We start from the raw sequence: 27,881 nt of genomic DNA on the forward strand, positions 1-27,881 counted from the left end.
AAGGGATACAATGAATTCTATGGAATTCTATGAGAGAGACTTTTCAGAACTGGATGTCAACTAAACTGCTGATGTACTTATCTTCAACACAAGTTGAACTAAAACTGGAATTAGATGGAAGAACTTACTACATGATTTTTGGGGTATCGTTTTGTTGTTGAGAGGGAAAAAGATTTGTAGAAATCTGCCTCAAACTGGGCTAAATAAAGACAGCTTGGGGGAGGTGAAGAGGAGGAGAGGAAAACAAGACTAAAAAGTGCTGAAGGGTTCCCGCGTCCAGAACCCTTTCAAGTTCTCTGGACCCCAACTCTAAAACCTTCCTGAAATCTCACCTCCTCCAAGAAAACTTCAAAAATTGTTGCCCGTTTTGGAGTCCTGGACATTTTTGGATACAAGAAGCAATGCAAGTTTAAAATAGCAGGGAGTGCCTTTAGGAATGAGCAGACTTTTCAATGATTGGAAGTTAAGTAAGAAACAATGGACTTTTCCCTGGAGAAGAAACTAGGGAACTTCTTTTTGGATGCATCCCTCTCTTTCTGGATGCTACCCAGTGTATAAAGACTTGTAAAGGACATCAGTGCTGAAACCTGAAGCCTTTTTATCTGCCAAGCAGCAGCTGAATTGGGACCTTTTTCTTGGCAAGGACACCATCCGAGGACTGATGCTGCTGCTGTCCCCAAGGCACCCTTCCCTCCGCCAATAATCCACCCAAAATAATAATAATGATGGTATTTGTTAAGCGCTTACTATGCACCAAGCACTGTTCTAAGCCCTGGGGTGGATACAAGGTAGTCAGGTTGTCCCATGTGGGGCTCACAGTCAATCCCCATTTTACAGATGAGGTAACTGAGGCATAGAGAAGTTAAGTGACTTGCCCTAAATCACACAGCGGACAAGTGGCGGAGCTGGGATTAGAACCCATGACCTCTGATTCCCAAGCCCATGCTCTTTCCACTAAGCCATGCAGCTTGTCTATAATAATGGTAATAATAATGGGAGTCAGTAGGACCTGGGTCCTAATCCCGGCTCTGCCACTTGTCCGCTGTGTGACCATGGGCAAATCACTTCACTGTGCCTCAATTACCTCAGCTGTAAAATGGAATTAAGACCATGAGCCTCATGTGAGACATGAACTCTTTCCAACCTGATTAGCTTGCATCTACCCCAGTATGTACCACAGTGCCTGGCACATAGTAAGCACTTGGAAAAAATAAAAAAAAGAAAAAAGCAACGACCTGAGAGTCAGAAGACCTGGGTTCTAATCCCAGCTCTGCCAATTGCTTGCTGTGTAACCACGGGCAGTTCAGTTAACTTCTCTGTGCCTCAGTTACCTCATCTGAAAAATGGGGACTAAGACTGTGAGCAGGGACTGTGTCCAATCTACTTAACTTGCACCTACCCCGGCGCTTAGAACAGTGTTTGACACATAATAAGTGCTTAACAAATACCATATAAAAATACGGTTGATTGATACTGCATTATCACTAGGACTATACTTCTGAAACAGACTGGAGAAGACTGTCCCTTTCAAAAGGAAAGTTTTTTACAATCAGCTAGGGGTGGTCATAACTGGGAATAAGTACTCAGTAGCTGGAGACTTTTCAGATGTTGGGTAGGTCACATTCAATCCTCATGGGAAGAAAAGCGCTTAGTACAGTGCTCTGCACACAGTAAGCACTTAATAAATACAAGTGAATGAATGAAATGGAAGCACTCAGCAGCTGAGGGACAGCTGTTGCCAGTCTTGTCACATTTAGGAGGAAAAATTAAGTGAATTGACATTCATTGTCCTGATAGTTGTAGAACATTCCTGGTACGTTTCTTATATCACCAAACCTAGGTAAATAGATTGGTAAGACTTTATGACCCAGGGTAAAGACAGTGAAGCACACCAAACGTTTGGGAGTTGGTCTTACCTTGGCAAAATTATTTTTTCTTCTGGCGATAAGAAAGCGAAGTCATTAAAAGTGCTAAATTTAATAGGCGGTGGGAATTTGAATGGTTTTGCTCCAAAATTGAACTCACACTGTTGATATGACATGAAGCTAGCTGCGGCAAAAAAGCCAGATCTGCAGATAAGAGGACAAAGAATGGTGTCAAATAAACCACAACTTATGAACTGGTTTTAGTGGATCGGGATGATCTGACCTTGGACTTGAATGGTGGGGCTATTCATCAATAACTGAGAGCACTTTTAGTGAATTCTTCTACACAGTCTGCCTTAACCCATGTCTTTACTGGGGCATTTAAGCTCGCATAAAGTTAGGGATTTAGGAAATATCTCTCCAACAGCGCAAGCCTGTTTGGATTCAGAGTGCTGCAATGTTGGAAGAAAGAGTACTTTACCACAGTTTTGCAAAACTGCAATCTTGGCATTGTAGGATATATTATAAATTATTTACATTGCTGTGTTACACTCTCCCAAGCGCTTAATACAGTGCTCTGCATACAGTAAGCACTCAATAAATATGACTGATATTAATGTTTGCCACCCTCTCGAGACTGTAAGCTCATTGTGGGCAGGGCACCCTCAAGGGCTTACAACGGTGCTCTGCACACAGTAACTGCTCAATAAATATGATTAATTGATTTGTATTAATGTCTGCCTCCTGCTCGAGACTGTAAACTTGCTGTGGACAGGGAATGTATCTACTAACTCTGTTATATTTTACTCTTCCAAGTGCTTAAAGTGGTGCTCTGTACAAAGAAAGCACTCAATAAATACAACTGATTGACTGTGGACAGGGAATGTATCTACTAACTCTGTTATATTTTACTCTTCCAAGTGCTTAAAGCGGTGCTCTGTACAAAGAAAGCACTCAATAAATACAACTGATTGACTGATTTATAGTAACGTCTGCCTCCCCCTTGAGACTGTACGCTCACTGTGAGCAGGAAATGCATCTGCCAATTCTGTTGAATTGTATCTCCCAGGTGCTTAGTATGGTGTTCTGCACATGGTAAGCACTCAATAAATACCACTGATGGTAGAACTGGTGCACCAAACCTTGTGGTTTCAGTCTGTGCATTACCTACATGCAATACCTCCAACGTGCAGTAAACTAGAATTCATTCATTCATTCATTCAATCGTATTTATTGAGCGCTTACTGTATGCAGAGCACTGTACTAAGTGCTTGGAAAGTACAAGTTGGCAACATATAGAGACGGTCCCTACCCAACAGCGGGCTCACGGTCTAGAAGGGGGAGACAAACAACAAAACAAGGTGTCAATACTATCAGAATAAATAGAATTATGGCTATATACACATATATATTCAGAGCCTTGTTGGTCCACTGAGGCTAAAGCAATGATCTGGGGAATCAGGACACTTGGGTTCTAGTCTTGGCTCTCCCCGTAACTTGGTTAACTGGGTTTGTGCTCGCTCATTTGAGTCCCTGCTCCAGCAGGAACGTGACTGGGAGGGGATGAGTGAGAGTGGGAGATGTAGTCTGGGCAAGCCGCTCTCCCTATAAATCAATTCCTCTGTGCAGTTTGCAGCCTGAGGCTCGTTAGTATAGTGGGAGTATCCCCGCCTGTCACCTGGGAGACGGAAGTTCGATTCCCCAGTGTGGAGAAAAATAAATTTTATAGAAACTGCATGGCATAGTGGATAGAGCATGGGCCTGATGGTCAGAAGGTAATGGGTTCTAATCCCGGCTCTGCCACTTGTCTGCTGTGTGACCTTGGGCAAGTTGCTTCGCTTCTGGGCTTCAGTTACCTCATCTGGAAAATGAGGATTGAGACTGTGAGAGCCCTATTTGCTTGTATCCAACCCAGCGGTTAGAACAGTGCCTGGCACAGAGTAAGCACTTAAATACCATAATCATTCTATCGTTCCTGATAGGAGATTCCCAACAAACTAGAATTCAGCCCCTCCATCGATGGGGGTAGAGTATAATTCTCTTCTGTGTATTCTCTCTCAGCGTTTAGTACAGTGTTCATCCCATAGTAAATGCTTATTAATAATAATGGCATTTATTAAGCGCTTACTATGTGCAAAGCACTGTTCTAAGCACTGGGGAGGTTACAAGGTGATCAGGTTGTCCCACATGGGGCTCACAGTCTTAATCCCCATTTTACAGGTGAGGTAACTGAGACACAGAGAAGTTAAGTGATTGGCCCAAAGTCACACAGCTGACAAGTGGAAGAGCCAGGATTTGAACCCATGACTGACTCCAAAGCCCTTGCTCTTTTCACTGAGCCACGCCGCTTCTCTAATAAATACCATTACCACTACTACTACCCAGGCTGGTAACAAACGACAACTTGGGGGACAAGCACGGATCCTTCTTTGTTTGAAACGTGGAGACAGACTTACACAGCCGACGAAAAGACTTGCTTTTCAGAAGGAAGCTGGTTACCATTTAAGCAGAAGACCATTTGCTTTTCTTGCAAGTCTAATAAGAATCCTATTGTGTCTCCTGGAAGGTAAAGTGAAAACGCTTTTAGAGTTATGTTTTTACCACCAAACGACACAGGGGCCCGGTTCCTACCGCACGGGTCCTAGTTTGAGACGACGGGTCTTTCTGCCTTACGCTGTCCTTCCATGACCTACAACCTCTTGAAACAAGTTTTGAATTTTCAGGTTTTCCTTTCCAAGGACATACATTTAGCCAGCAAACCGACCCACGTCATTAAGCGACTGGAAGTCCGGGACCTGGGATATGAAGGGTCATTTAGAGCTAGGGGTTATGAAGGCAGGTCAGCCGGAAAGGGAAGTGGTCTGTCCGTTTTGTTGCCTTACAGTGACTAAACATTTTAGAGAAACAGTGTGGCTTAGAAAATAGAGCATGGGCTTGGGAGTCAGAAAGACTTAATAATAATAATAATGGCATTTATTAAGCGCTTACTATGTGCAAAGCACTGTTCTAAGTGCTGGGGAGGTTACAAGGTGATCAGGTTGTCCCACAGAGGCTCACAGTCTTAATCCCCATTTTACAGATGAGGTAACTGAGGCACAGAGAAGTCAAGTGACTTGCCCAAAGTCACACAGCTGACAATTGGTGGAGCTGGGATTTGAACCCATGACCTCTGACTCCAAAGCCCGGGCTCTTTCCACTGAGCCACGCTGCTTCACCTTCTTGGGACTTGGGATCTAATCCCGATTCCACCACATGCCGGAGGTCACACAGCAGTCAAGTCACTTAACTTCTCTGGGCCTCTGTTACCTCATCTGTAAAAAAATGGGGATTAAGAACCTCAGCCCATAGTGGGACAGGGACTGAGTCCAACCTGATTAATTTGTATCTACTCCAGTGCTTAGAACAGCTTGGCACATAGTAAGCGCTTCATTACTATTATCACTTCTATGTGCCTCCAAACCCTATATGCTTAAAGCTCCAAACTAGCTGACTTCAGTCAGGGTTGTGACGGTTACAAAATACTCAAGACTGAAGAGATACTTTCATTTACAAATACGCTTCCTAAGGAATCTGGAATTCTACTGAAAAACACAGGTGTAAATGAAATTCAGTAAGGTCACTTTATCTAATGAAGCATGTAATGTATTCAGAGAAGATTACTTTGATTCTAGAGTTAACTTTATGACCGCTGAAATGATTAAGGATACGGTAGATAATACCAACCATGAGAGCAATTTGCAACATGAGTACGACCTATTACTAGCCCTTTCCTTTTTCCTTATTTTCCTTTCCTTATTTTCTTGCAGAAAGTTAAGAGGAAAAGGTCAGATTAGATAGACTACCAATCTTTGTGACTTCTCCCGGTACGTTTAATCCACCGTGAAGCAGGGAGAGAATACCTTCTTTCCAGCAGGGGTGGGAATGTGGTTTACTTCGGGCATTATACCAGATCAGTTGCCGGCAGCCATCATACGCGCAAGAGTATTCATCGTCCCCTATTCCATAACCTTCCTGAACAAAACAAAGCAGAGCAGGAAATAAGGACCGAGACGCTTAGAGAACACAGGGATGGATTTTTTACTCTATTTATTTATTTATTTATTTTATTTGTACATATCTATTCTATTTATTTTATTTTGTTAGTATGTTTGGTTTTGTTCTCTGTCTCCCCCTTTTAGACTGTGAGCCCACTGTTGGGTAGGGACTGTCTCTATACGTTGCCAATTTGTACTTCCCAAGCACTTAGTACAGTGCTCTGCACATAGTAAGCGCTCAATAAATACGATTGATGATGATGATGATGATGATGTTTGCTCTTCTTGATATCCATCCTCACGATTAGCCACTTACCACCTAGCATCCCTAGCAAACCTACTGTAGTAATAATAATAATAATAATAATAATAATGTTGGTATTTGTTAAGCGCTTACTATGTGCAAAGCACTGTTCTAAGCGCTGGGGTAGATACAAGTTGATCAGGTTGTCCCACGTGAGGCTCACAGTCTTAACCCCCATTTTACAGATAGGGTAACTGAGGCACAGACAAGTTAAGTGACTTGCCCAAAGTCACACAGCTGACAATTGGCAGAGCCGGGGTTTGAACCCATGACCTCTGACTCCAAAGCCCGTGCTCTTTCCACTGAGCCACGCTGCTTCTCTTATTATTCTCTTAGTAATAATAATGGTATTTGTTCAGCACTCCCTATGTGCCAGGCTCTGTGTTAAGAACTGGGGTGGATGCAAGCAAACTGGGTCGGATACGGTCCCAGTCCCATTTCTGGTTCACGGTCTTAATCCCCATTTTACAGATGAGGTAACCAAGCCACAGAGAAGGGAAGCGACTTGCCCAAGTTCACACAGCAGACAAGTGGTGGAGCCAGGATTAGAACTCAGGTTCCTCTGACTCCAGGCCCGTGCTCTATCCACTAGGCCAAGTGGCTACTCTGGCTATCTGTAATCATCAATCATCAGTTGTATTTATTGAGCAACTTACTGTGTGCAGAACACTGTACTAAGCGCTTGGGAAGTACAAATTGGCAACATATAGAGACAGTCCCTACCCAACAGTGGGCTCACAGTCTAAATGGTTAGGTTCCTTTGGTGCCTTCTGCCTAGGGGCCCCTTCTGCAATGACTCTCTAGCCTGCTCGCCCCGGGTCTTGGAGAAGATTTGTGTAAACTGTCAATCAGGACCAAGAGGACCCAAAATGGTGGCTTTCTGGCCAATTAGAGGAAAGCAACATGGCCTAATAGAACACAGACCTGGCAGTCAGAAGGACTTGTGTTCTAATCCCAGCTCTGCCATTTGCTGTGTGACATTGGGCAAGTTGCTTCACTTCTCTGTGCCCCGGTTCCCTCATCTGTAAAATGGGGATGAAGACTGTGAGCCCTCTGTGGGCTGTAACCAACCTGATTACAGTCTACCCCAGCACTTAGAACAGTGCCTGGCACATAGTAAATGCTTAATACCACAATTATTATTATTATTAGTTGAAAGAGCATGGCCCTGGGAGTTAGAAGGACCTGGTTTCTAAGGCCGGCTCTGCCACTTGTCTGCTGTGTGATCTTGGGCAAGTCATTTCACTTCTTTGTGCCGCATTTCCCTCAACTGTTAAATGGGGATTAAGACTGCGAGCCCCACTTGGAACAGGGACTGTGTCCAACCTCGTTAGCTTGTATCTACTCCAGCACTTAGTAAGAACTTAAATAGCCTTAAAAAAAATAATAACTCTTTTGACACATGTCCTCTCCTGGGCTCCCCTGCAATCCAAATGAAAAGTGGGCATCACTGGCCTTAAGCTCACTGAAGTTCCAGTGAATCCAGACTGGTCATGGTATTGTGAAATTTTGCAAACAACAATTTTGTGATGGCCCAACTAATACCCTTTGTGATGTGGCAAGCCTCAAAATCAGTCAGCTTCCAGTGCTCCATCGAAAGACTCCACTTTTAAGACTACTTTCGTACGCAAATTGCACCATTCACTGATCCTTTTGGCTACCTTTTTTGGGCTTTTTTCAGCTCTGTTATATTCTTCCTCACGGCACATGGTAGTAACACATTCCAAAAGAAGCACCCCACTACTTCAGAGGGGAGTTTGTGAATGTGCACTTTCCCCAGCCAACCAGAATGGATTCTGAAGGTTCTTCAGAGAGGTAAAGATTCACAGAGTTTGTTTCAGGTTAGCAAATTATGACTGGGGCAAGTAACGACTTCCTTATCAATCGTCTTTATTAAATGCTTACTATGTGCAGAGCACTTTACTTAGCCCTTGGGAGAGTACAGTATAACAGAGTTGGCAGATGCATTGCCTGCCTCATGTTTATCTTGACTGACAAAAGAGCGACTCATAACTCGATCAAGTTTTTGAAGTCCTTAAGCAGTTATTTCAACCTCATTAAACTGATATAAGGAGGCAGGTAAATCAATGTAATCAATGTACGCTTAAATATTCAGGGACTAATGATCCAATTTATGGATCACCCAGTTTCTCTGCATCTCCTTTCTCCAACGGTCTACCTAGCCATTTTTCTACAGCTCTAGCAGAGGCTAGGTAACGGAGATGAATAAAGATGTAACTGACAATTGTGAACACTAGAACTGATAAATATATTTTGATATGCAACGCATCTACTTCTGCATGGAAGTCAAAAAAAAAGTAGTACTTCCCAAGCGCTTAGTACAGTGCTCTGCACATAGTAAGCGCTCAATAAATACGATTGAATGAATGAATGGAAGTAGTAATGCAGAACCACAGTTCTATGTAGTCTGTCACAGAGTTTAAAAGATGGTCAGCGAAACAGAATGAAAATCTTACAATGAAGTAGTCTGATATCTTGAATTAGCTCTAAGAATCTATGACAAAAGATGACAAAAAATAAAATCTCTCTAGGTCTTCAAGCCCCCATACACCAGGGAAAAATGACAGACTAAAATCCCAGGAAAAAAATTTTACCATGATTTATACCAAGAATTTTATGGCGATGTTTTAAAGCCTCATTTCTCACTTTATACATGTAAGATCAAAAAACCAGGAGTCATTCATAAAAGGAGATTGTTTCCAAATTCTAAGCTGTATTTCTAAGCCATATATCCAAGTCCTGGTTAAGAACAGTTTCAGAGTCTGGGTCATCCTAACCAAACTGAACAACACAATTCTAGAGACTTACATGGAAAAGGGAATGTAAATGGTTAGTACTTAAGTGAATCCAGAAGATATTTCCCTTTTATAAGAGAATTCTATCTCCAGTCTAATAAATATATTAACCAAACACCACCACTTATTTGAAGTGAAATTGTAATTTCAGTAATATAAGCAATGAAGTCTACTACACATCAAAGGATGGGTGGGTGGGTATGTTTGGTGAAACAGAATGCCCTTTGTCTCAGAGGCCAATAAAGGCACGAGTGACAAGAAATTTCACCTTGTGTGAGCTAAACTCTGAAATTCCATTCATATGGGACAAGTTGAAATGGCCAATCCAGAGTTCTGGGAAAGCGCCTGGAGCCATCAGAAGTCTATGAGATCTGGGGCCAACAGGAAGCTTATGAGCAAGCTATTCCCTGGAGATTCTGCTGGGCCAAGAGGCAGCATGGCCTAGTGGAAAGAGCATCCTCCTGGGGGTCAAAACATCTGGGTTCTAATACCCGCTCTGTCAGCTGCTTGCTGTGTGACCTTGAGCCAGTAAGTCAACTTCTCTGTGCCTCGATTCTCCTGTTTTCCCTCCTACTTGGACTATGAGCCTCATTCATTCATTCAGTTGTATTTATTGAGCACTTACTGTGTGCAGAGCACTGTACTAAGCGCTTGGAAGTACAAAGCCTCATGCAGAACAGGGACTGTGTTCAACCTAACTTCTTTTGTTCTCTCCCAGCTCTTAGAACAGTGTTTGGTACATAGTACTTAAATATCATAAAAAAAAGAGGCCCTCCCATCGGGACCAGCCCTGAGGAGAGGAACCCAGGAAGTCCTCCCTGCATAAAGACAACAGGAATTGGAAGCCAGGAGTGCTTGTAGTGTTCAGATCCTAATCAGCCAGCAAGGAGCCTTCTTCAAATCAGAAGGGTCCCTGATTAGGACAAGGAACATGATCACAGGCATGAGGAGAAAATTTTTTTAAAAGGGAAGCAGGCTGGCTTTCAAGGGCTGAGGGACTATAAGGCCTGCAGCTCCCTGAAGTATGGGGTCTCTCTCTTGGATGGCAAATTGGCTTTACAGAATTTCATCTGTGACAAACTGCTTGCTGAATGAGTGTTGGAGAACGCTGCCAGGTTGAGGAGGCCCATCTCGAACCACTTCCCCTTTGTATCACCAAAAAAGAACAACAAAAAAAAAAACCAAAGGCGAAACAGTTCCCTTAGAGACAAGTTAGAGAAGCAGGCATGGCATAGTGGAAAGAACACATGCCTGAGAGTCAGAAGGACCTGGGTTCTAAGCCCAGCTTTGCCGCTTATCTGAGGTGATCTTGGGCAAGTAACTTCACTTCTCCATGCCTCAGTTACCTCATCTGTAAAATGGGGATTAAGACACTGCCCCAAATGGGAGAAGAACTGTGTCTAACCTGATTATCTTGTATCTACTCCAGCGCTTAGTACAGTGCCAGGCACATACTAACCACTTAAAAACCATTAAAAAAATTTTCCATTAAGTGCTAGGAAGACAGTTTGAAAAGGAAGCAATAGTTTTTCAAACTACTTAAATGAGGGGAATAAAATTAATCTCTTTATAGGAGCTAAAAGTTTGTTACTTTATTTTGTAAGATAAAGCTATGGCACTCAGCTTATTCAAATCTGGTGCTCAATCCCTCTTCCAGCCCCACAGCACTTATGTACATATCTGTAATTTATTTTTTATATTAATGTCTGTCTCCCAGCTAGACTGCACACTCATTGTACTCAGGGAGTATGTCTGTCATCTTGTACTCTCCCAAGTGCTCAGTACAGTGCTCTGCACACAGAAAGTGCTCAATAAATACATTTGAATGAATGAATAGCTACTAAAAAGAAAAAGTTTTGTACTGCTAAGCACCAGGCACATTTATCCAACTAGTTTCTCAATAAAACTGAGAATCAAAGAGGTATCTGAAGCTCCTCATCTGGATTGTAAACTCGTTACGTGACAGCTAATTTGGTTATATTGTCCCAAGCGCTTAGTTACAGCACTCTGCACATAGTAAAGTGCTCAAAAAATTCAATTAATTGATTGATTGAAGCTACTCTTTAAACAGCTCTGCATCCACATGACTTGCATTTAGTAATCTAGATCTACCATCGCTAAAGGGCTCTTCTTGGAGTTAGTTTTATTTCTGGATGAGCTTTCAGAGCGGGTTTTCCTTGGAACTCATCCCTGTACTTTGAGGGAAAAGAATAACCATCCCAATCGATCCAGTTTAGAAATCATTTCTTCCGGACTGCCTGGGCAGTTGAGAAATTTCCTGCACAGGAGGATTTGTTTCGCCTGAAAAACAACAGCATTTCGGACCCGAGGCTAGATGGTTTTCACTGGCTTTCAATCTAGACCCACAACTAAATATGGAGAGCTTTCTTGGCTTCGCTTAAGCGCTCATTTCTTAAGATGGTCTCTGACAAAAAGAAAAAAAATTGGGTGGGGTTTGATCTCTATCTTTAAACGTCTACTGACCCTCCTTCTTTGAAACTACACTGGTGATCAAGGCAGGAACAACAGGTAGAATCTTTTTTTAAAAAAAATGATATTCGTTAAACACTTACTACATCTGCTGTGTGCCAAGCTCCGCAGCTCTCCCCATCTTTAAGGACCTCCAGGGAGCCTTCTCCAGTAATTCCCAACTTCCGAGTCAGGGCAGCCCAACCTCTCTCCATACCAATTGGGAACTTCCATCCAGTCCTCAGCATTATATGTTCAACTACCTGTTCTGCTTCCTTTAATACTTCTTTCTCTGGCTTTTGAAATCCATGAATGATTTTTGTCCATCTACCTCGAACTAGATTGTGAGGCCCTCAAGGGACAGGGTTCATGATTTATTTCCCCTTGTGTACGCTTCCCAGTGCTTAATACGTGGTCTACACATAAGTAGTAGTTAGTAAATACTATTATTACTTGAGGGAAGGGAATGTGTGCCTTGCTATTGTTGTACTCTCCCAAATGCTTAGACAGCCCCTAGCATTCAATAGATGCCCAATGCCACTGATTGGCTGAGATGCTGCCAAGAGGGACAACAAAGAATCTTTCACAACTACGGAAAATTAAGAATCAGGGAAGATAATGAAGGGGTAATTTGTTTGGCATTCCCATCTCATAATCAGTGAGAATCTTTTGGAGACTTAGCTAAAAACTCAGCTACGTAAACAATCATTCATATTTGAGTGCTGTGTGCAGAGCCCCGTACTAAGCACTCAGGAGAGTACATTGTAAAAGAGTTGGCAGACACGTTTCCTGCCATAATTATTGCTTTGTCCTTTAGCATTCAAATCCAGTTTCTTTTGCCTCACATTAATGAAAATCAGATCCCCTGCTGCTCTGCGAGTGCTACTTACATGATTAAGAAATTTGCTGTCCTTGGTGGCCCAGCCGATCTGCATTACTCCTGAAGTGATCACTGTGACTTCATAATACCAAACCCCAGAATCAACACAGAACGTGCAGCGCACACTTTCAAAAGAAGAGGCATCACAGCGAGCCTTAAAAAACAAATGGCATAATTAGGAACCATTAGCATTTAAGAGCCAGGAATCAACTAGACACAACACAGAACATAACAGTCTCAGCTTGGTGGAAATAATAACAATAATACTAATGATAATAGTATTTGTTTAATGCTTACTATGTGCCAAGAAATGTTTTAAGCGCTGGGGTAGATACAAGATAATCAGGTGTCACATGGGGTTCACAGTCTAAGTAGGAGAGAGGACAGGTACAGAATCCCCATTTTGCAGCTGAGGGAACTGAGGCAACTTTCCTGATTTTCCCACATTTTACATTTGATAAATGTCAAGTGGAAATACCCTCCCTCGCTTTCGCAAAGAAATCATGAAATTAAAAAAAAAATTGAGAGGGCTGGCTATCACTGCTAAGGTATTCAGTTTCAAATCCTCAGACCACTCAAATCATTTTCGTTCTGCGGAATCCAAGATTTGTGTGCTTTGTAATTGGCTTGTCTAAAAGTTAGCACAAACCATTACTTTAGTAAGAAAGTAAGTATTGGACTTGGGTTATTTATATTATAATGCTGCCACTACGGCTCCGCCACTTGTCTGCTGTGTGACCTAAGGCAAGTCACTTCACTGTGCCTCAGTTACCTCAACTGTAAAAATGGAGATTTAGATTGTAAGCTCCACTTGGGACAGGGACAGTGTCCAACCCAATTTGCTTGTATCCACCCCAGCACTTAGAACAGTGCCTGGCACATAGTAAGTGCTTAACAAATGCCATCATTATTATTATACTGGTAACTCACCCTGCCTTCAACCCCACAGGATTTAGATACGTATATATGAATTATATATTATAAATGATTTATTTATATTAATGTCCGTCTCCCCATCTAGTCTGTGAGCTCTTTGTGGGCAAGGAACAGGTCTGCCGACTCTGTTGTATTCTCCTCTCCCAAGCGCTTAGTACAGTGCTCTGCAAATAGTAAGCACTCAGTAAATACAAATGATGACGATACAATGATATCTTCTAGGGATTATGGAAATAAAACGTGTACCAGAGGGATGTCCAGAATGGGAATCCAGGGTTGAAAATGCCATTAGGACTCAATAAAACTAACTGAGAATCAAAGAGGTATCTGAAGCTCCTCATTTAGATTGTAAGCTCGTTACGTGCAGGAAACGTGACAGCTAATTTGGTTATATTGTACTCTCCCAAGCGCTTAGTACAGCGCTCTGCACATAGTAAAGTGCTCAAAAAATGCCATTAATTGATTGATTGAAGCTACTCTTTAAACAGCTCTGCATCCACATGACTGGCATTTAGTAATATAGATCTACCATCGCCAAATGGCTCAGCCACTTTGTAGTTAAGAGGCCCAGGTATACTTGGGAAGGGGCTGAAGGCCAGAGAGGGGAAGTATTGGCTTACTTAGAGTGCTGAATCTAAAATGCCAGTCAAAAGAGAAAACTAACTAGCAGGTTGATGGGGATAAATTGACACTTTTTCCTGAAATGTCTCATTTGGAATTTAATTGGGAAACATTTTGAACCCAGAAAAATTAAAAAAAAACAAACCTACAGATACACAGCTTTTCTAAAAGAGAAAATATACCGCTTCTGTACCTCCAGTCCATGTGGTGAGATCTTCAGGTATTCACTAACATCATTGCTATTTAACATGGCCTTTATTGTAATCAAATCAACCTTTTCATACGTGAATCGCCTGCCTTCTTTTAAAACTGTAGGGGGGGAAAATTGATTTTAAAAAGTCATTTTTAATCAGCCCAACTCTGGGGGAAAAAAGAACTATAAAACACACATCTTTCAATAGCTGCAGTTCTGCTAAGTATTAGTTGCGCACCGTGGTGGTATTCAAAGGTGGGAATTCAGAACCTTGGCCGAGGTCCTACATTTTGACAGTTAAAGAGCCACAAGTGAGCAAGGGAAGGAAAGAGGACACCCAATCATTGCTAAATTTTCAACTTCAAATTTGCACCTTCCCACTTCCCAATTCTTGTACTTCATCACCATCAAGATTGGCCCTCTACAAAGACTTTTTTATTACTTTATGAAAACCCACACCCCCACTTCTTAAAAGGGATATGACTTTTCAAATGGCAACAGCCAGACAATGAACCACCCATCATCGTCCAACAGGTAATTCAGCTTTCCAATCTTTCCCACCATCCTCCAGAATCTCCCAGCACTCTATACTCTTTCCTTCCATCCCCCATATCCTTTACCTTTATGCTTCACCTCCACGGTGGTGGTGGTAATCCTCCCACCCTCTTGGTGGCAATCAAATGGAAATGGCTTTTGAAAAAGAAGTAAACATTTTAACTACAAAGAATCCACACACTTACAGAGATTGTCTAAACTCCACTGAGCACAGAAACCAACTTGGCGTTTCAGGTAGTCAGGGTTATCTGCCCAAGTCTCCAACATGACAAGCTGGTCACTGATACAGGATTCAGAAACAGTCATTTTATTTTCACCTGTTTGAAGAAAAGCAATTCAGGCTTGAAAAAGCCACTGAATATATCAGTAAATTAAAAAGGGCAGTGCTGCTCTAAATTAACACAAATCTAGAGACAAAGATCAACTTGCTTTTTTGGTAATTTGTGTAAACAATGATGCCCAAAACATATCAGGCCTCCTGGACACTCTCTGGAAAAAGGCAGATTAAGTTTGGCCTGGTTTTTGAACAAGTGTTTGTTCTACAGAAGAGAGATCCGCTGATATTCGGAAAGGCCCTATCCCTAGCACATTTGTTCCCTCCCCACTTCAAAAAAAAAAAAAATCCCTGCATCACAGCGGTAATTTCCACCTAGAGAAGTGACCCAAATAGATCTCCCTCTTGGAGATCATCAAAGAAACATCACAGGAGATTTGTCTCTCCAGAATAACCACGCTACATATATGGCTCTATAGGACTGCTGCCCATGACAGATCTCCAAGACACACTATGCTGTAAGTTTCCTCTAGACTGCAAACTCACTGTGGGCAGGGATCATATCTACCAGTTCGTTATACTGTATTCTCCCAAGCGCTGAGTACAATGCTATGCATTCGGTAAGCGCTCAGTAAATATGACCCAAATTTACTTTGGTATGAGCAAAACTAGACTTTCTGTGATATTAAGGTGAGCATGGGAACCATGCAAAAAATGGAAATAACCAATAAGATGAGTGCCCCTCCGCTGTGTTCGGCCCATGTCATTGCCAGAGACACCGTGCCAAATGCTTACTTGTTTGTGCAAACTTTTCCAATGCGATTAGTGCAAAAAGCATTACTGTAGGATGGGACTGGAAATTCTGAAACAGAAGTCAAAGATTAATAATAAAACTCAGACATTCCCCCGGTAGAGTGGCAAACGATAAACTTTGCCTTCTTGCTCAACATATTCATACTCTTCAGCAGTCAACAGTTTTAGATAGCTGGGCGTCTGGAACACCTCTTAGCTAGCTGTATGAAATTCAGGGCCAAGATAACTCAGGAATGAGAAACTTTTTCCTCATTTGGAGAATGTGCTGACTTCAGTCGAGAGCTAGACTTCAAACATCTATGTGTAATGAGAAAACCCATACACAGACCCATTACACATAGGAGTGTTCCGTGATTTCTGTACCTTTACAGACATTGTACCAAGTCCTCTGCTAAGGAATACAAATTCCTGCCATTCCTACCAAATGGTATGACCCTTGCAAAGTTGCTACTAGTTCTGCCTGTGGCCTGATATTAACCCAGAGAGGGAAAAGAACAGCTTAGCAGTCCAAAATACATCTCCCCCTCTAGACTGTAAGCTCATTGTGGGCAGGGAACATGTCTAACTCAGTTGTACTGTACTCTCCCAAGCACTTATGTTCTACACATAGTAAGCAGTCAATAAATATCACTGAGTGATTTGCTTATTTCATCTTTTTGTCTCTTCCTAACTACACTACAGTAGCAGATAGGGCACCAACTGAGATATTTCCCCCAGCAGAAAAGTTACAAATCTCAGGAGTTGGAGAAAGGTGTGTGCTTTTCCTGCACTACCAAATTATAAAGGGATTTGGATTGCAGGACCACTGGGCATTAAGTAGAATTCTGGTTCCATTAAAAAGAAAATGTACAGTAGAGATAAGGTTTAAGCATGCACCCCAAAAGCATTACCATTGAAAAGGGAAGAGAGCATAGAAACTAATTTCCTAAGTAAGCAAGAGAGAACAAGTGCTTTTTGTCAATGATGATAATAATAATAATAGTGGTATTTGTTGAGTGTTTTCTATGTGTCAAGCACTGTTCTAAGCTCCGGGGTAGGTACAAAGGGCACTCAAATCAGGTTGGACACAGTTCCTGTCCCACTGTCTTAATCCCCATTTTACAGATGCAGGAACTAAGGCATGGGGAAGTTATGTGACCTGCCCAAGGTCACAGAAGAGACAAGTGGCAGAGCGGTAATTAGAACTCAGATCTTTTGACTTCCAGGCCTGTGCTCTTCCCAGTAGGTCATGCTGCTTCTCAACCGTCCTTGTACGCAATGTTTTGACTGTAAATCATATTTCTGCCACAAATCACAGTCTATGTGCCTAGTTTATGTTTAACACATTCCTTGACTTTTACCAGTTTTCTTCTATGCTGTGGTCTTCGACTTTCTAGCCTCCGGTTCTTTTAAAAGGACTTTTCTATAAGGGTTAATCCTTGTGTTTCAAAATGGCAAAATTATTCCTACAACTGAATACTGTTCCATTCACATTTACCATTCACCACTATTGAAGCCGTTGAGCTGCAAATCCTGGTTAATAATAATAATAATAATGGCATTTATTAAGCACTTACTAGATGCAAAGCACTGTTCTAAGCGCTGGGAAGGTTACAAGGTGATCAGGTTGTCTAGCTGTGGAAATTCACCCTTCAACCGTACGATCCCTTGTAGACTGTATGCTCCTGGTGGGCAGTGGTTGTGTCTGTCAACTCTATCATACTATACTTTCCCAAGTGCTTAGCACAGTGCTCTGCACATAGTAAGCACTCAAATTCCGATTGACTGAAGGACTAAGTCATGAATCTCTCCACAGTTCAGTTTCCTCAAATCTACATAATCACTTAGCAGAACCTGTGGATATCAGCCTGTCATGATTACTTGGGGATGTTCACAGCTAGATTAGATGATTTTACTTTAAATTTCAATGATATCTACCATTCATAGGACAGTTGGAAAAAACATGGCTTCATTTAAAATGCTGAGTTCATTCTATGTGGCTCTGACATACCTCAAGGCAGCGAATAACAACTCATTAGGGAAAACGGACCATTTCATGTTCTGTTACAATGGAGGAGTTGAATGAATTGAGACCATTACCCCGTTTTGATTCAATACTTACCAGACTCTGAAGCAAATATTCCAAAATTCCTGGGCTAAGTAAGCTTATACTTGCAGGACCTGTCCAAAAACATAACGAATATGCTGCATGTTATGTGCATCTTTTCAAAATAGAGACAGAGTTTAAGGAGGGTTATTTTTGTGCAGATCCAAAATACCCAAATGAGTTTTAACACTAAATTTAGAATTCCCTATTAAATGTGTTTCTATGCCCAGTTTTCGGATTTCTCTAAATGTTTAGTCAAGGTTTCAAAAGATGAAACTACCCAGTCACTGGTCCCCGAAAAGGACCCTACTTTTCTTGTACTTTAAAATCAGAAACCTCATTGACAAAGGGTCCCCTTTCTCAGCCAAAGCGATATTATTTCCATTTGATGGTCTGCCATTTGGGGAAAGCAAGTAATATCCACATTAAAATGAACATGTGGGAAGTAACTGCCTTTATTTTCAGGATGACTAGCAGGAACACCCTTCTGAAACAAGGTCAACCACCAGGAATCTAAGGGCTAAAGAAGCATGAACCCCGAGTTTCTGAAGAGAACCCCGAGTTTCAGTGGGAGCCCAGGAGGGCCTACGTCTCGTTTCTGGGGTTAAACTGCCGCTGCTGCATCAACACGGTAACTTCCAGAATGTTCCTGGGCTGCTGGAACTTAGTCAAATGGTCAGCCGTATAGGTAGAAAATCACTGCTCTTTCAGGAAAGCATCAGGGATGCTTGAAAGCTCCACTACTGCATGTAGTACATATCGACCAACTCTTATTTCACACTCTCCCAAGTACTTCATATAGCGCTCTGCACACAGTAAGCATTCAAAAAATACCACTGATTAGTTGTAATGGCATGCGACAAGGGGACTGGAGAGCCTTTTGAGAAGCATGGACTGGGTTTGAGTTTGGCTGACATGATTCAACCCAAATGCAGGACTGCTACTGATACATACTGCTATTTTCCAGTCATTCACTACATAAGAACATTGGTGCACAAAAAAAGGACATTCTAAAGTTTTTTTATTATAGAAAACTAGACTGTAAGCTCATTGTGGGCAGGGAATATATCTATTAACTGTTGTACTCTTCCAAGTGCTTAGTACAACAACAATCGTATTTACTGAGCGCTTACTATGTGCAGAGCACTGTACTAAGCGCTTGGGAAGTACAAATTGGCAACATATAGAGACAGTCACTAAAAATACCATTAATTTGATCTGAAACAATAATTATTTATTTGTTAAAAGGACTAGAAAAAAGTGCTAGGCACTGAATTTCCTTTCAATGAAAGTGCTAGGGGAAGGGTCTCCCAAAGTGTGATTTCTGATGGAACTCTATGCAGTCCACAAATATTTGTCAAACTATAATAAAAATGTGGAGAAAAATACTTTCAAGTAATCTATTAGCTAAAAAGACGTATGTTGGAGAAATATATGGTATATGTAAGGAATATGTTATGCTGGCCTTAAATCGCCGAATTTGATCTTCTGCCAGCCAATGCCCTGCCTTGGGTGAAATTTTTTAGGAACCTTGATGTACGGGGTTGGGTCAAAGCTACCAGAGAACAGAGCTTCCCCTGAGAGTCAAACATGATATGAGAATCGCTTTCTGAATGCGCCTCACAGTTACCTGCCAGTTTCTCAGCTAAGCATCCTAGAACCGCAGTTGTGTTACGGTGTTTGGCAGGGTGACTTGCATCCTGGCAGGCGACTTTTCCATTTAAATTTAGAATTTCAGTCAACTTCTGCAGAGCATCCTAGAAAGCAAAGGAGTTCAAGATAGCATGAAAAAAAGTGTACACACACACTCTCTCTCTCCTTTCTCTCTCTCTCTCTCTGTCTCACACTCACTCTTTCTACCAATTCAATGCCATGCAAGCACAGAATCGGCTCCAATAAAATCAGGATCTACATTCTGCAGAAGGGAAGGAAATAGCAATCTATATTTGTTGCTCCATCTATAAGACCAACCTCAAAGTGATATTACTTTACTATGGCCAGCAACACCCTCCCTTTCCATATCCGACAGACAATTAGTGTCCGCTCCTTCAGAGCCTTATTGAGGGCATATCTCCTCCAAGAGGCCTTCCCTGACTCAGCCTTCCTTTCCTCTTCTTTCCACTCCCTCCTGCATTGCCCTGACTTACTCGCTCCCTGTATTCATCCCTACTCCCAGCCCTACAGCACTTACGAACATACCTGTAATTGTATTTATATTAATGTCTGTCTCCATCTCTAGGCTGTAACCTCCTTGTGAGCAAGAAATGTGTCAGTTTATTGTTGTATTGTACTTTCCCAAGAGCTTAATACAGTGCTCTGTACCCAGTAAGCGCTCAATAAATATGACTGAATGAAGTGTTGTCTGATAAACCCAGTGCCATTCCAATGTCTCTGCTGGGTACTATGCATGGCTTTGTATTCTGTTTATTTTAAGGGAAACCTGAACTTGGTAGGAGGCATCTAGAACCAACAATTTAAGAGCTGTAAGTTCTTACCCTTTGCTGGCCACGACAGCTTCCTTCTTCAAAATAATTATAATGTCAATCAGAGTTTTAAAAGCCAGAGCTAAAATCGGACACCATCCCTGTGCCTACCTCCCTACTCCCCTGCCAAAATAGATACGTATAAAATTCTGGTGGTATTTGTTAAGCGCTCACTAGATGCAATGCACTGGGGTTGATATAATACAACCGCATTAGACACAGATCCTGTTCCACATGGGGATCACAGTCTATGGGGGAGAACAGCTATGTAATCCCCATTTGATGAGAAAACCAAAAGAGAAGTTAAATGACTCTCCCACGGTCACACAATAGGTATATGGCCAAACTGGGATTAGAACTCAAGCCACCTGACTCCCAGCCTGTGCTCTGTACAAACGCTTCAACTGCAAAGTCGAGGAAGTTTCCCATTTTGCCCGTTGTTTATGATCATTTCCTTTGCTGGGAAAACCTACTTGAAGTCCTATCCCAATGCCTGGCACAGTGCCCTGCTCCTAATAGTAAACATTCAGTAGAAAACGAGTGGGTTAGAATTGAGTCAATCAGCCTAAACAGGGGTGACTGTGGACAGCAGTAGCAGTAATATTCGATCTGTCCCCAGATCCAGCTGGTTCTACCTTCGCAGCACCTCTAGATTCCATTCTTTCCCTTCCATCCAAACTACCGCCATGCTGATTCAAGCACTTATCATATCCCACCTTGACTACCGCATCAGCCTTCTCGCTGAGCTCTCCGCCTCCTGTCCCTCCCTACTCCTGACCATACTTCATTCTGCTGCCCGATCATTTAATCTAAAAAGTTCAGCCCGTATCTCCCCTCTCCCCAAGAACCTCCAATAGTTGCCCATCCACCATTGCCTTCGACACTCAAACAGCTCACCCTTTCCTACCTTGCCGACTTTCTCCTACAATCCAGTCCATACACTCTGCTCCTCTACCGCCAACCTACTCACTGTATCTCGACCTCATCTATCTCACCGCCAACCCACTTGTCCATGCCCTCCCACTGGCCGGGAACTCCCTTTCCCTTCTTATATAATAGATGACCTTATTAAAGCCTTATTAAAATCACTTCTCTTCTAAGAAGCATTTCCAGACTAATCCCTCATCTCCCCAACTCTGTCTCCCTTAAGCACTTGATATTCACCCCACCCTCAGCCCCACAGCACTTATGAACATATCTTTAATGTCTGTCTCCCCATCCAGACTGTAAACTCCTTGTGGGCAGGGACTGTGTCTACCGAATCTCCCAAGTACTCTGCACCTAGTAAGTGCTTAATAAATACCACTGATTGATCGATTAATGAACTGATTGACTAAGCCCAAGGATCTGACCATTTCAGTCCCACATGGGGATCACAGCTTAAGGGGGAGGGAGAATGGGTATTTAATACTCATTTTACAGACGATTAAATTGAGACACAGAGAACTGAAGTGACTTCCTTAGATCAGCCCTTAGGCAGTGATGGAGCCAGATTTAGACCGTTATAGCTTGATTCCCAGACTTATCCTCTTTGCAACGGACCAGGTTGCTGCTGCCAGAACATTAGTGGGTTTTTGATAGGGTTTTTTAAAATAGCAAGTTGAAAAAAATCAGTATTTGTAGCTATTAACGTTGCACTAATGTAACAAGTTATGAGCAAGTGGTTTTGAAAAATGTATGGCAAAGAGACATCAAACCTATAATCACAATGGTTCCTGATTCTAAATACCTAGTAGTCATAATAGTGAGATCTGTATTGTGTACTTAGTGTGCAAATGATAGGGAACTAGAAGAAATGGGAGCACAATTTAGGATGACTAAGCAAAGATCCCTTATGACTGAAGGAATACAGTGAAATAGAATGAGCAATTTCTTCCACGAACTCCACCCTCTTCGTTAAGTAAACACTAGCAGAACTCAAACCCAGAATCTAGGGCAAGCGACTTTCCAAACACAAGGTTTAATTTCACCTTTCAGTCATAAATCAGCACTCGAAGAGGATCCTGCCAAACAAGACTTCCAAAGGTGCTTCATCCATTAGTGTTCTTACCGTTTCTTTAGCAAGCTCGTCTCACTATTTACAACAAAGCAGCAACAGACACCCTTTATCTCCCACTACACCTTACAGCTAATCATCTCATTTCCGTACTTTCATTCTTGCCCAAACTCCTCAAATGGATTGTATATACCCACCGAATCAACTTCCACTCCACTAACTCTTCTTAACCCACTGCAATCTGGTTCTCACTTCCCCACTCCACTGAGATCACACTCTCCAAAGTCCCCAAGGACCTCAAAGCATACCAAACAGTCTCTGTTTTACCCTACTCAACCTCTTGGCTGCCTATGATGCAGACTATACCCTGGAAATACCCCCCAAGCTTGGTTTTAATAATACAGTTCTCCTCTCTGGCTCTGCTAGATTGAAAGTTCCTTGAAGGGAGGTATTATGTCCACCTATTGTATTCTTTCAAGTCCTTAGCATACTACACTCTTCATACCTGATAGGCCACTACTCTCCCCACCTTCAAAGCCTTAATTAAAAATCACATCTCCTCCCAGAGGCCTTGCCCGACTAAGCCTTCACACGTTCTCTGCTCCCTCTCCCTTCTACGTCACCTTTGCACTTCGATTTGCACCCTTAAATCACCCTATGCTCAGCCCCAGAGCACTTATTTACATATCTATAATTGGTTTATACTAACGTCTGCCTCCCCTTCTAGACTGTAAGCTTCTTGTGGGCAGGGAACGTGTCTACAAACTCTGTTATACTGTACTCTGCCAAGTGCTTAGTTCGGGGCTCTGCACTCAAATCCTATTGATTGATTGCATCCAGTTGACACTCAATTAATACCTCAGAATGACTGATTACTTTCCCAATCTCTTTTATCATTTCTTCTTCTGCCTCTCCCGCTCTAACTGTGGGCGACTCTTAAGGTTCTATTCAGAGTCCCCTAATTCTCACTGGAAGTTCATCCCGCTCCCAGAGTTTCAACTATCATGTTTATGTCACTCGCAAATCTACCTCAGAAGCCCCAACCTCACACCTGCTCTACCATCATACATTATTTCCTCTTGCCTTCAGGACAGCTCTACAAGCATATCCTACTGGCACCTCAAACTCAATATATCCCAAACCCACTTTCAAACCTATGCCTCCTCATAAGTTTCCTATGAAATTTCCTAGGTGATACAATACGAACACTTTCCCTGTCCCAAAATCCCCCAGCTTTGGTCATATTCGCCAAAATAAGACTGATTAGCCTTCTGGCTGTCTTTCATTCAGTGTTTCACCAGATCCTGCCTGGTTGCTTTCCCCCCACCCCCACCCCCGCAATGATATTTTTTAAATGTTTACTGTGTCAAACTCTGTTCTAAGCATTAGGGTAGGTCCAAGTTACTTAGGTTGGATACAGTCCCTGTCCTGCCTGGGGCTCACAGTCTAAAGAGGACAGAGAACGGATACTAAACCCCCATTTTACAGTTGAGGAAGCTGAGGCACAGAGAAGTGACTTGCCTAAGGTCACACAGCAAGCAATTACGATTAGTACCCAGGTCCTTTTGACTCTCAGGCCTATGCTGTCTCCACTAGGCCACGCTGCTTTTTCTTCCACATTTCCCAGACCTGACCCCTTCCTCTCAACCACCATGGTGTAGACACTCACCCTCTCCATACTAGGCTACTGGGATCAGTCTCCTCGCTGGTCTCTCAGTCTCCAACCTGTAGAACGCTGTATTGTGCAGATGATCTTCCCAAAATCTTTCAACACCCATCTCTCTATGCCTTAAAAACCTTCAACAGCCACCTATTTCCCTCCACATCAAGCAGAATCTCTTTACATTTGGCTTTAGGTAGTCCATCAGCACTTTCCCTTTAACACTGCAACTGTCTTCTCCATTTTGCTCCAGCTGGCACTCTTCACGCCTTCGAAAATTACTCTCTCACTGTGCCTCCTTCTTACCACTCCCACCTTCAAGCCCTTGTTTGCACCCTTCCTTCAGCAAATCCACAAGACCGCTGCTTCAGGCTATCTTCAAAGTCCTCCTGAAGGTATTTCCCAAATGAACAGCCACCTTCCCATATTGCATCACCTACTCTTAACACTTAACTCAGTTTTGACAGTTTTAACTCAGTTTATCAATTTATCCTTCCACACTTCTGCTAATAGCCGCTGCTGCTTCTTTATCCTCCTCCGAGCCTGAATGGCTTGGGTGTCAGTTTCCTCTTTAGGATGCGAGCTCTTCGAGGGCTGGGATCATCTCTCTTACTCAGTTGTACTCTTCAGAGTGCAAAGCAGGGACTCAAATACTAATGATTGATTTAATTTTTTAAAAAGGAAAGGATGTGCAAGATTGCTGTGGAAAAAGAAAGGTGCCAACACATTCGAGCAGCTTAAAGTTCTGCTTCCAGAAGGAAGAATCCTGCTGAGACCTGACAAGACATCTTTTGTTTTCACCTTTAGTTTTCTGATTTGAAAGAAAGCCCCAAAGTTTGTTGACAACAAACTGTTTCATAATAATAATGATGATGATTATATTTATTAAATGCTTACTATGTTCTAAGCACTGAGGTAGAAACAAGGTAATCAGGTTGTCCCACATGGGGCTCACAGTCTTAATCCCCATTTTACAGATGAGGTAACTGAGGCACAGAGAAGTTAAGTGACCTGCCCAAAGTCACATAGCTGACAAATAGCGGAGCCGGAATTAGAACCCATGACCTCTGACTCCCGAACCCGTGCTCTTTCCACTAAGCCACGCTGCTTCCCAAGATAAGGGGATTTAGTCTGACACGTCCAATAACAGCAAAATTAGAGAGGGTAGTATAATAAAATTTCAGTTCAAGACTGAAGAAATATCACTTTTTTATGGCCTTCATTAAGCACTTACTCTGTGCCAGGCATTGTACTAAGTGCCGGGGTAGATACAAGCTAGTCAGGTTGGACACAGGCCCTGTCCCACATGGGGTTCACACTCTCAATCCCTGCTTTATAGATGAGGTAACTGAGGCACAAGAAGTTAGGTGACTTGCCCAAGGTCACACAGCAGGCAAGTGTCAGAGTCGGCATTAGAACCCAGTTCCTTCTGAATCCTGGGCCCGTGTTTTATCCATTAGACCACACTGTTTCTCACTGGCCACTTTTCCTCTGGCCAATCATATTTAGGCATATTTATGTGGACCCTTTATAGATTACATTTGCAATTACTCACTTTAGTAGGCAAAGGACACTCATCCAATAGTAACGTTATAACAGCTGGTCCCAGTGGATCTTCTAATGGTATTACTCTAATTAAAGACTGGACAACTTCCAACCATCCTTCATCTGGAAACATGAAGATTCAGAACATGTTAAAAAATATGAAGATAAATCACAAATATTTATAAACTCACTCCATTCTGAAATCAGAAATCCCTTTTGGATCTGACTTCAGCTTTTTTGGAGCGAACACTCATAATAGCTGCTTGAAAGCCTCTGTTAAGGTTAAGTCACCTTAAAGTTATAAAATAATATTCAAGGGTTCTGTCTTGGGAGAAGATCAACTTTGTTCTTAGAAGACTGGAATCGCCTCAAGTATTTCATTAGAGTTTAGCTCCAAAGATTTAAAATGAATTAAAAAAAATAAAATAAAAAGTTTCATTGCTAAGAAACTCTACTGGTACCTAAAGAACGCTTCCAGAAATCATGTTCCTAATTCTACAACACCCAAGCTTAATTAAAGACTGATTTTTTCATCTTGGCCCATACAATCGGTCAAAGCCTGCCTGACAATTAAGAGGCTGAAAGACCATTTTCTGTTTTTAAGCAAGACTAGCGCCTTTGGAAGGTTCATTCAATGTGCACGCAGAATGTCTGGCACATATGCCTAGGGGGTTTCCACAGAGGCAGGTTTTTCACCCATTTTGTTGCATATTAGTACATTTTAGAATCTGTTAGTTAACGGGAAGAAAAGACCACATTGAAAACAATACAGAATTCAAAACAAAATTGAAGATTATCTGCCACAAACAGAACAGAGATACCAGCATTCTCTGTTGTTGTTTTAAGTAATCGTTTTTTCTTTCTTGCCTCCATGCCAGTTACGAGAGGCATGTCTCAGGACTCTCTGCCTCCAAAAAACCATTACTTAAAACAACAACAACAATAACAACAACAGCAAAAATAGCTCTGGAGTGAGCTCATAAGGAAATTGCCAATTTAAGGTCTGGCTAAATGACCACTGAAAATTCAGCCAATGTGGAAGAGAACAAAGAACTTAATTCAGTTCTCCTCAGGCAGATGTAGGGAGAGAAATTTTAGTTTCAGAGTCTCAACGAATAGAGTTCTGGGTATAGAGGAAGCTGATTTTTTTTTTCTATTTCACATATACACCGGGGCCAAAGGTGACTATAGAAATGGTCCTATTTCCTGCCAGATACTCAAGCCCAGAGGTTACAGGTCATAAGGTTCAGGACATCCCAGACCTTGTGTGTTGGGAGGCCTCTGAGGCAAGCTGGAAGTCAGGGAGGAAAAAAGTGAGTCTGTTTAAATTATATATAAGATAGGCACATCGGAAAGCCTTAGAATATTTTCACATTTTCAAAAAATAATTCAAATATATTTTTGGAATATCCAAGCAACATACTCAGCTTCAGTCATATTGTCATACTTGTTAGCATAAGAACCCTACATTTCATATGGTTGTGGCATTTCTCTGAATAGTACATACGGAAGTACTGAATGAAAAAAGACCTTGAATACCTGTTTCTGCCATTTCGTGCAATGTGATCATTGAATAGGGAGGTTCCTGGTCACTGAAAAATAAATATTTATGAGTAGATTTGACAAAATTGTAAATGACAGTTTTGAATCAAAATTCAAGGATCAGAGATAGGGTAGAGAGTGAGTGTATCTGAATCGAGAGAAGAAAGGCAGGAAGGAGAAAAAGTACCCTTAAATTGTGGCCTATAAAGATTAAGAATAATCCAAAATTCATGCTGGGAAGCCAATCATAACCACAATGACAGCCACCCAAAACAAGGGATGCACTAAAGGTGGTCATTGTGGTTGGGTGGAAAGTGCTCTGTTCTAAGAGTTATGGTTCTGTGTTTCCATTCTCAGTTCCTCTTCCTGCCATATGTAAGGCCTCCAGTGAGATCCTTCAATTTCCTCATTTGTCTCGCAAGCCCACAACCTTGGTGTTATCCTTGACTCTCTCACTCCACCTGCATATTCACTCTGCCACCAAATTCTGTTGGTTCTATCACAACATCTCTAGAGTCTGCCCCATCCTTTCCATCCAAACTGCTGCCCCACTGGTCCAAGCACTTGTCCTATCTGGCCTCGGCTATCTAATCAGCCTCCAAGCTGACCACCGGCCTCCAGCCTCTCCCCTCTCCAGTCCATACCTTAGTCTGCTGTTAGTATCATTTTTCTTAAAAAAATATAATGAGAATTCTTCTGCACATGTCTCCCCACTCCTCAATAAACTATAACCTTCAGTGATTGTCCATCCTTCTCCACATCAAAAACACACACTCCTTACCAGTGGCTTTAAGGCTCTCAATCGGCTC

General features: G+C 42.1%; 1 protein-coding gene across 2 annotated transcripts in view; it reads right to left on the reverse strand.

The window, feature by feature from the left end:
* The window catches only part of RSPRY1 (ring finger and SPRY domain containing 1), a 56,930-nt gene that overhangs the window by 2,992 nt on the left and 26,057 nt on the right, over positions 1-27,881 (reverse strand). For both annotated transcript variants that reach the window (XM_038754661.1, XM_038754662.1), the window contains exons 3-13: positions 27,070-27,122; positions 25,541-25,653; positions 19,477-19,603; positions 17,862-17,920; positions 15,743-15,809; positions 14,859-14,990; positions 14,119-14,234; positions 12,379-12,522; positions 5,765-5,876; positions 4,322-4,424; positions 1,917-2,069 (exon numbers count right to left, since the gene is read on the reverse strand). In XM_038754661.1, coding sequence (XP_038610589.1) covers positions 1,917-2,069; positions 4,322-4,424; positions 5,765-5,876; positions 12,379-12,522; positions 14,119-14,234; positions 14,859-14,990; positions 15,743-15,809; positions 17,862-17,920; positions 19,477-19,603; positions 25,541-25,653; positions 27,070-27,122 — 1,179 coding nt within the window. The remainder of the gene's footprint in view (positions 1-1,916; positions 2,070-4,321; positions 4,425-5,764; positions 5,877-12,378; positions 12,523-14,118; positions 14,235-14,858; positions 14,991-15,742; positions 15,810-17,861; positions 17,921-19,476; positions 19,604-25,540; positions 25,654-27,069; positions 27,123-27,881) is intronic.

The sequence above is a fragment of the Tachyglossus aculeatus genome, chromosome 11, assembly GCF_015852505.1.
Source record: "Tachyglossus aculeatus isolate mTacAcu1 chromosome 11, mTacAcu1.pri, whole genome shotgun sequence".
NCBI lineage: Eukaryota > Metazoa > Chordata > Mammalia > Monotremata > Tachyglossidae > Tachyglossus > Tachyglossus aculeatus.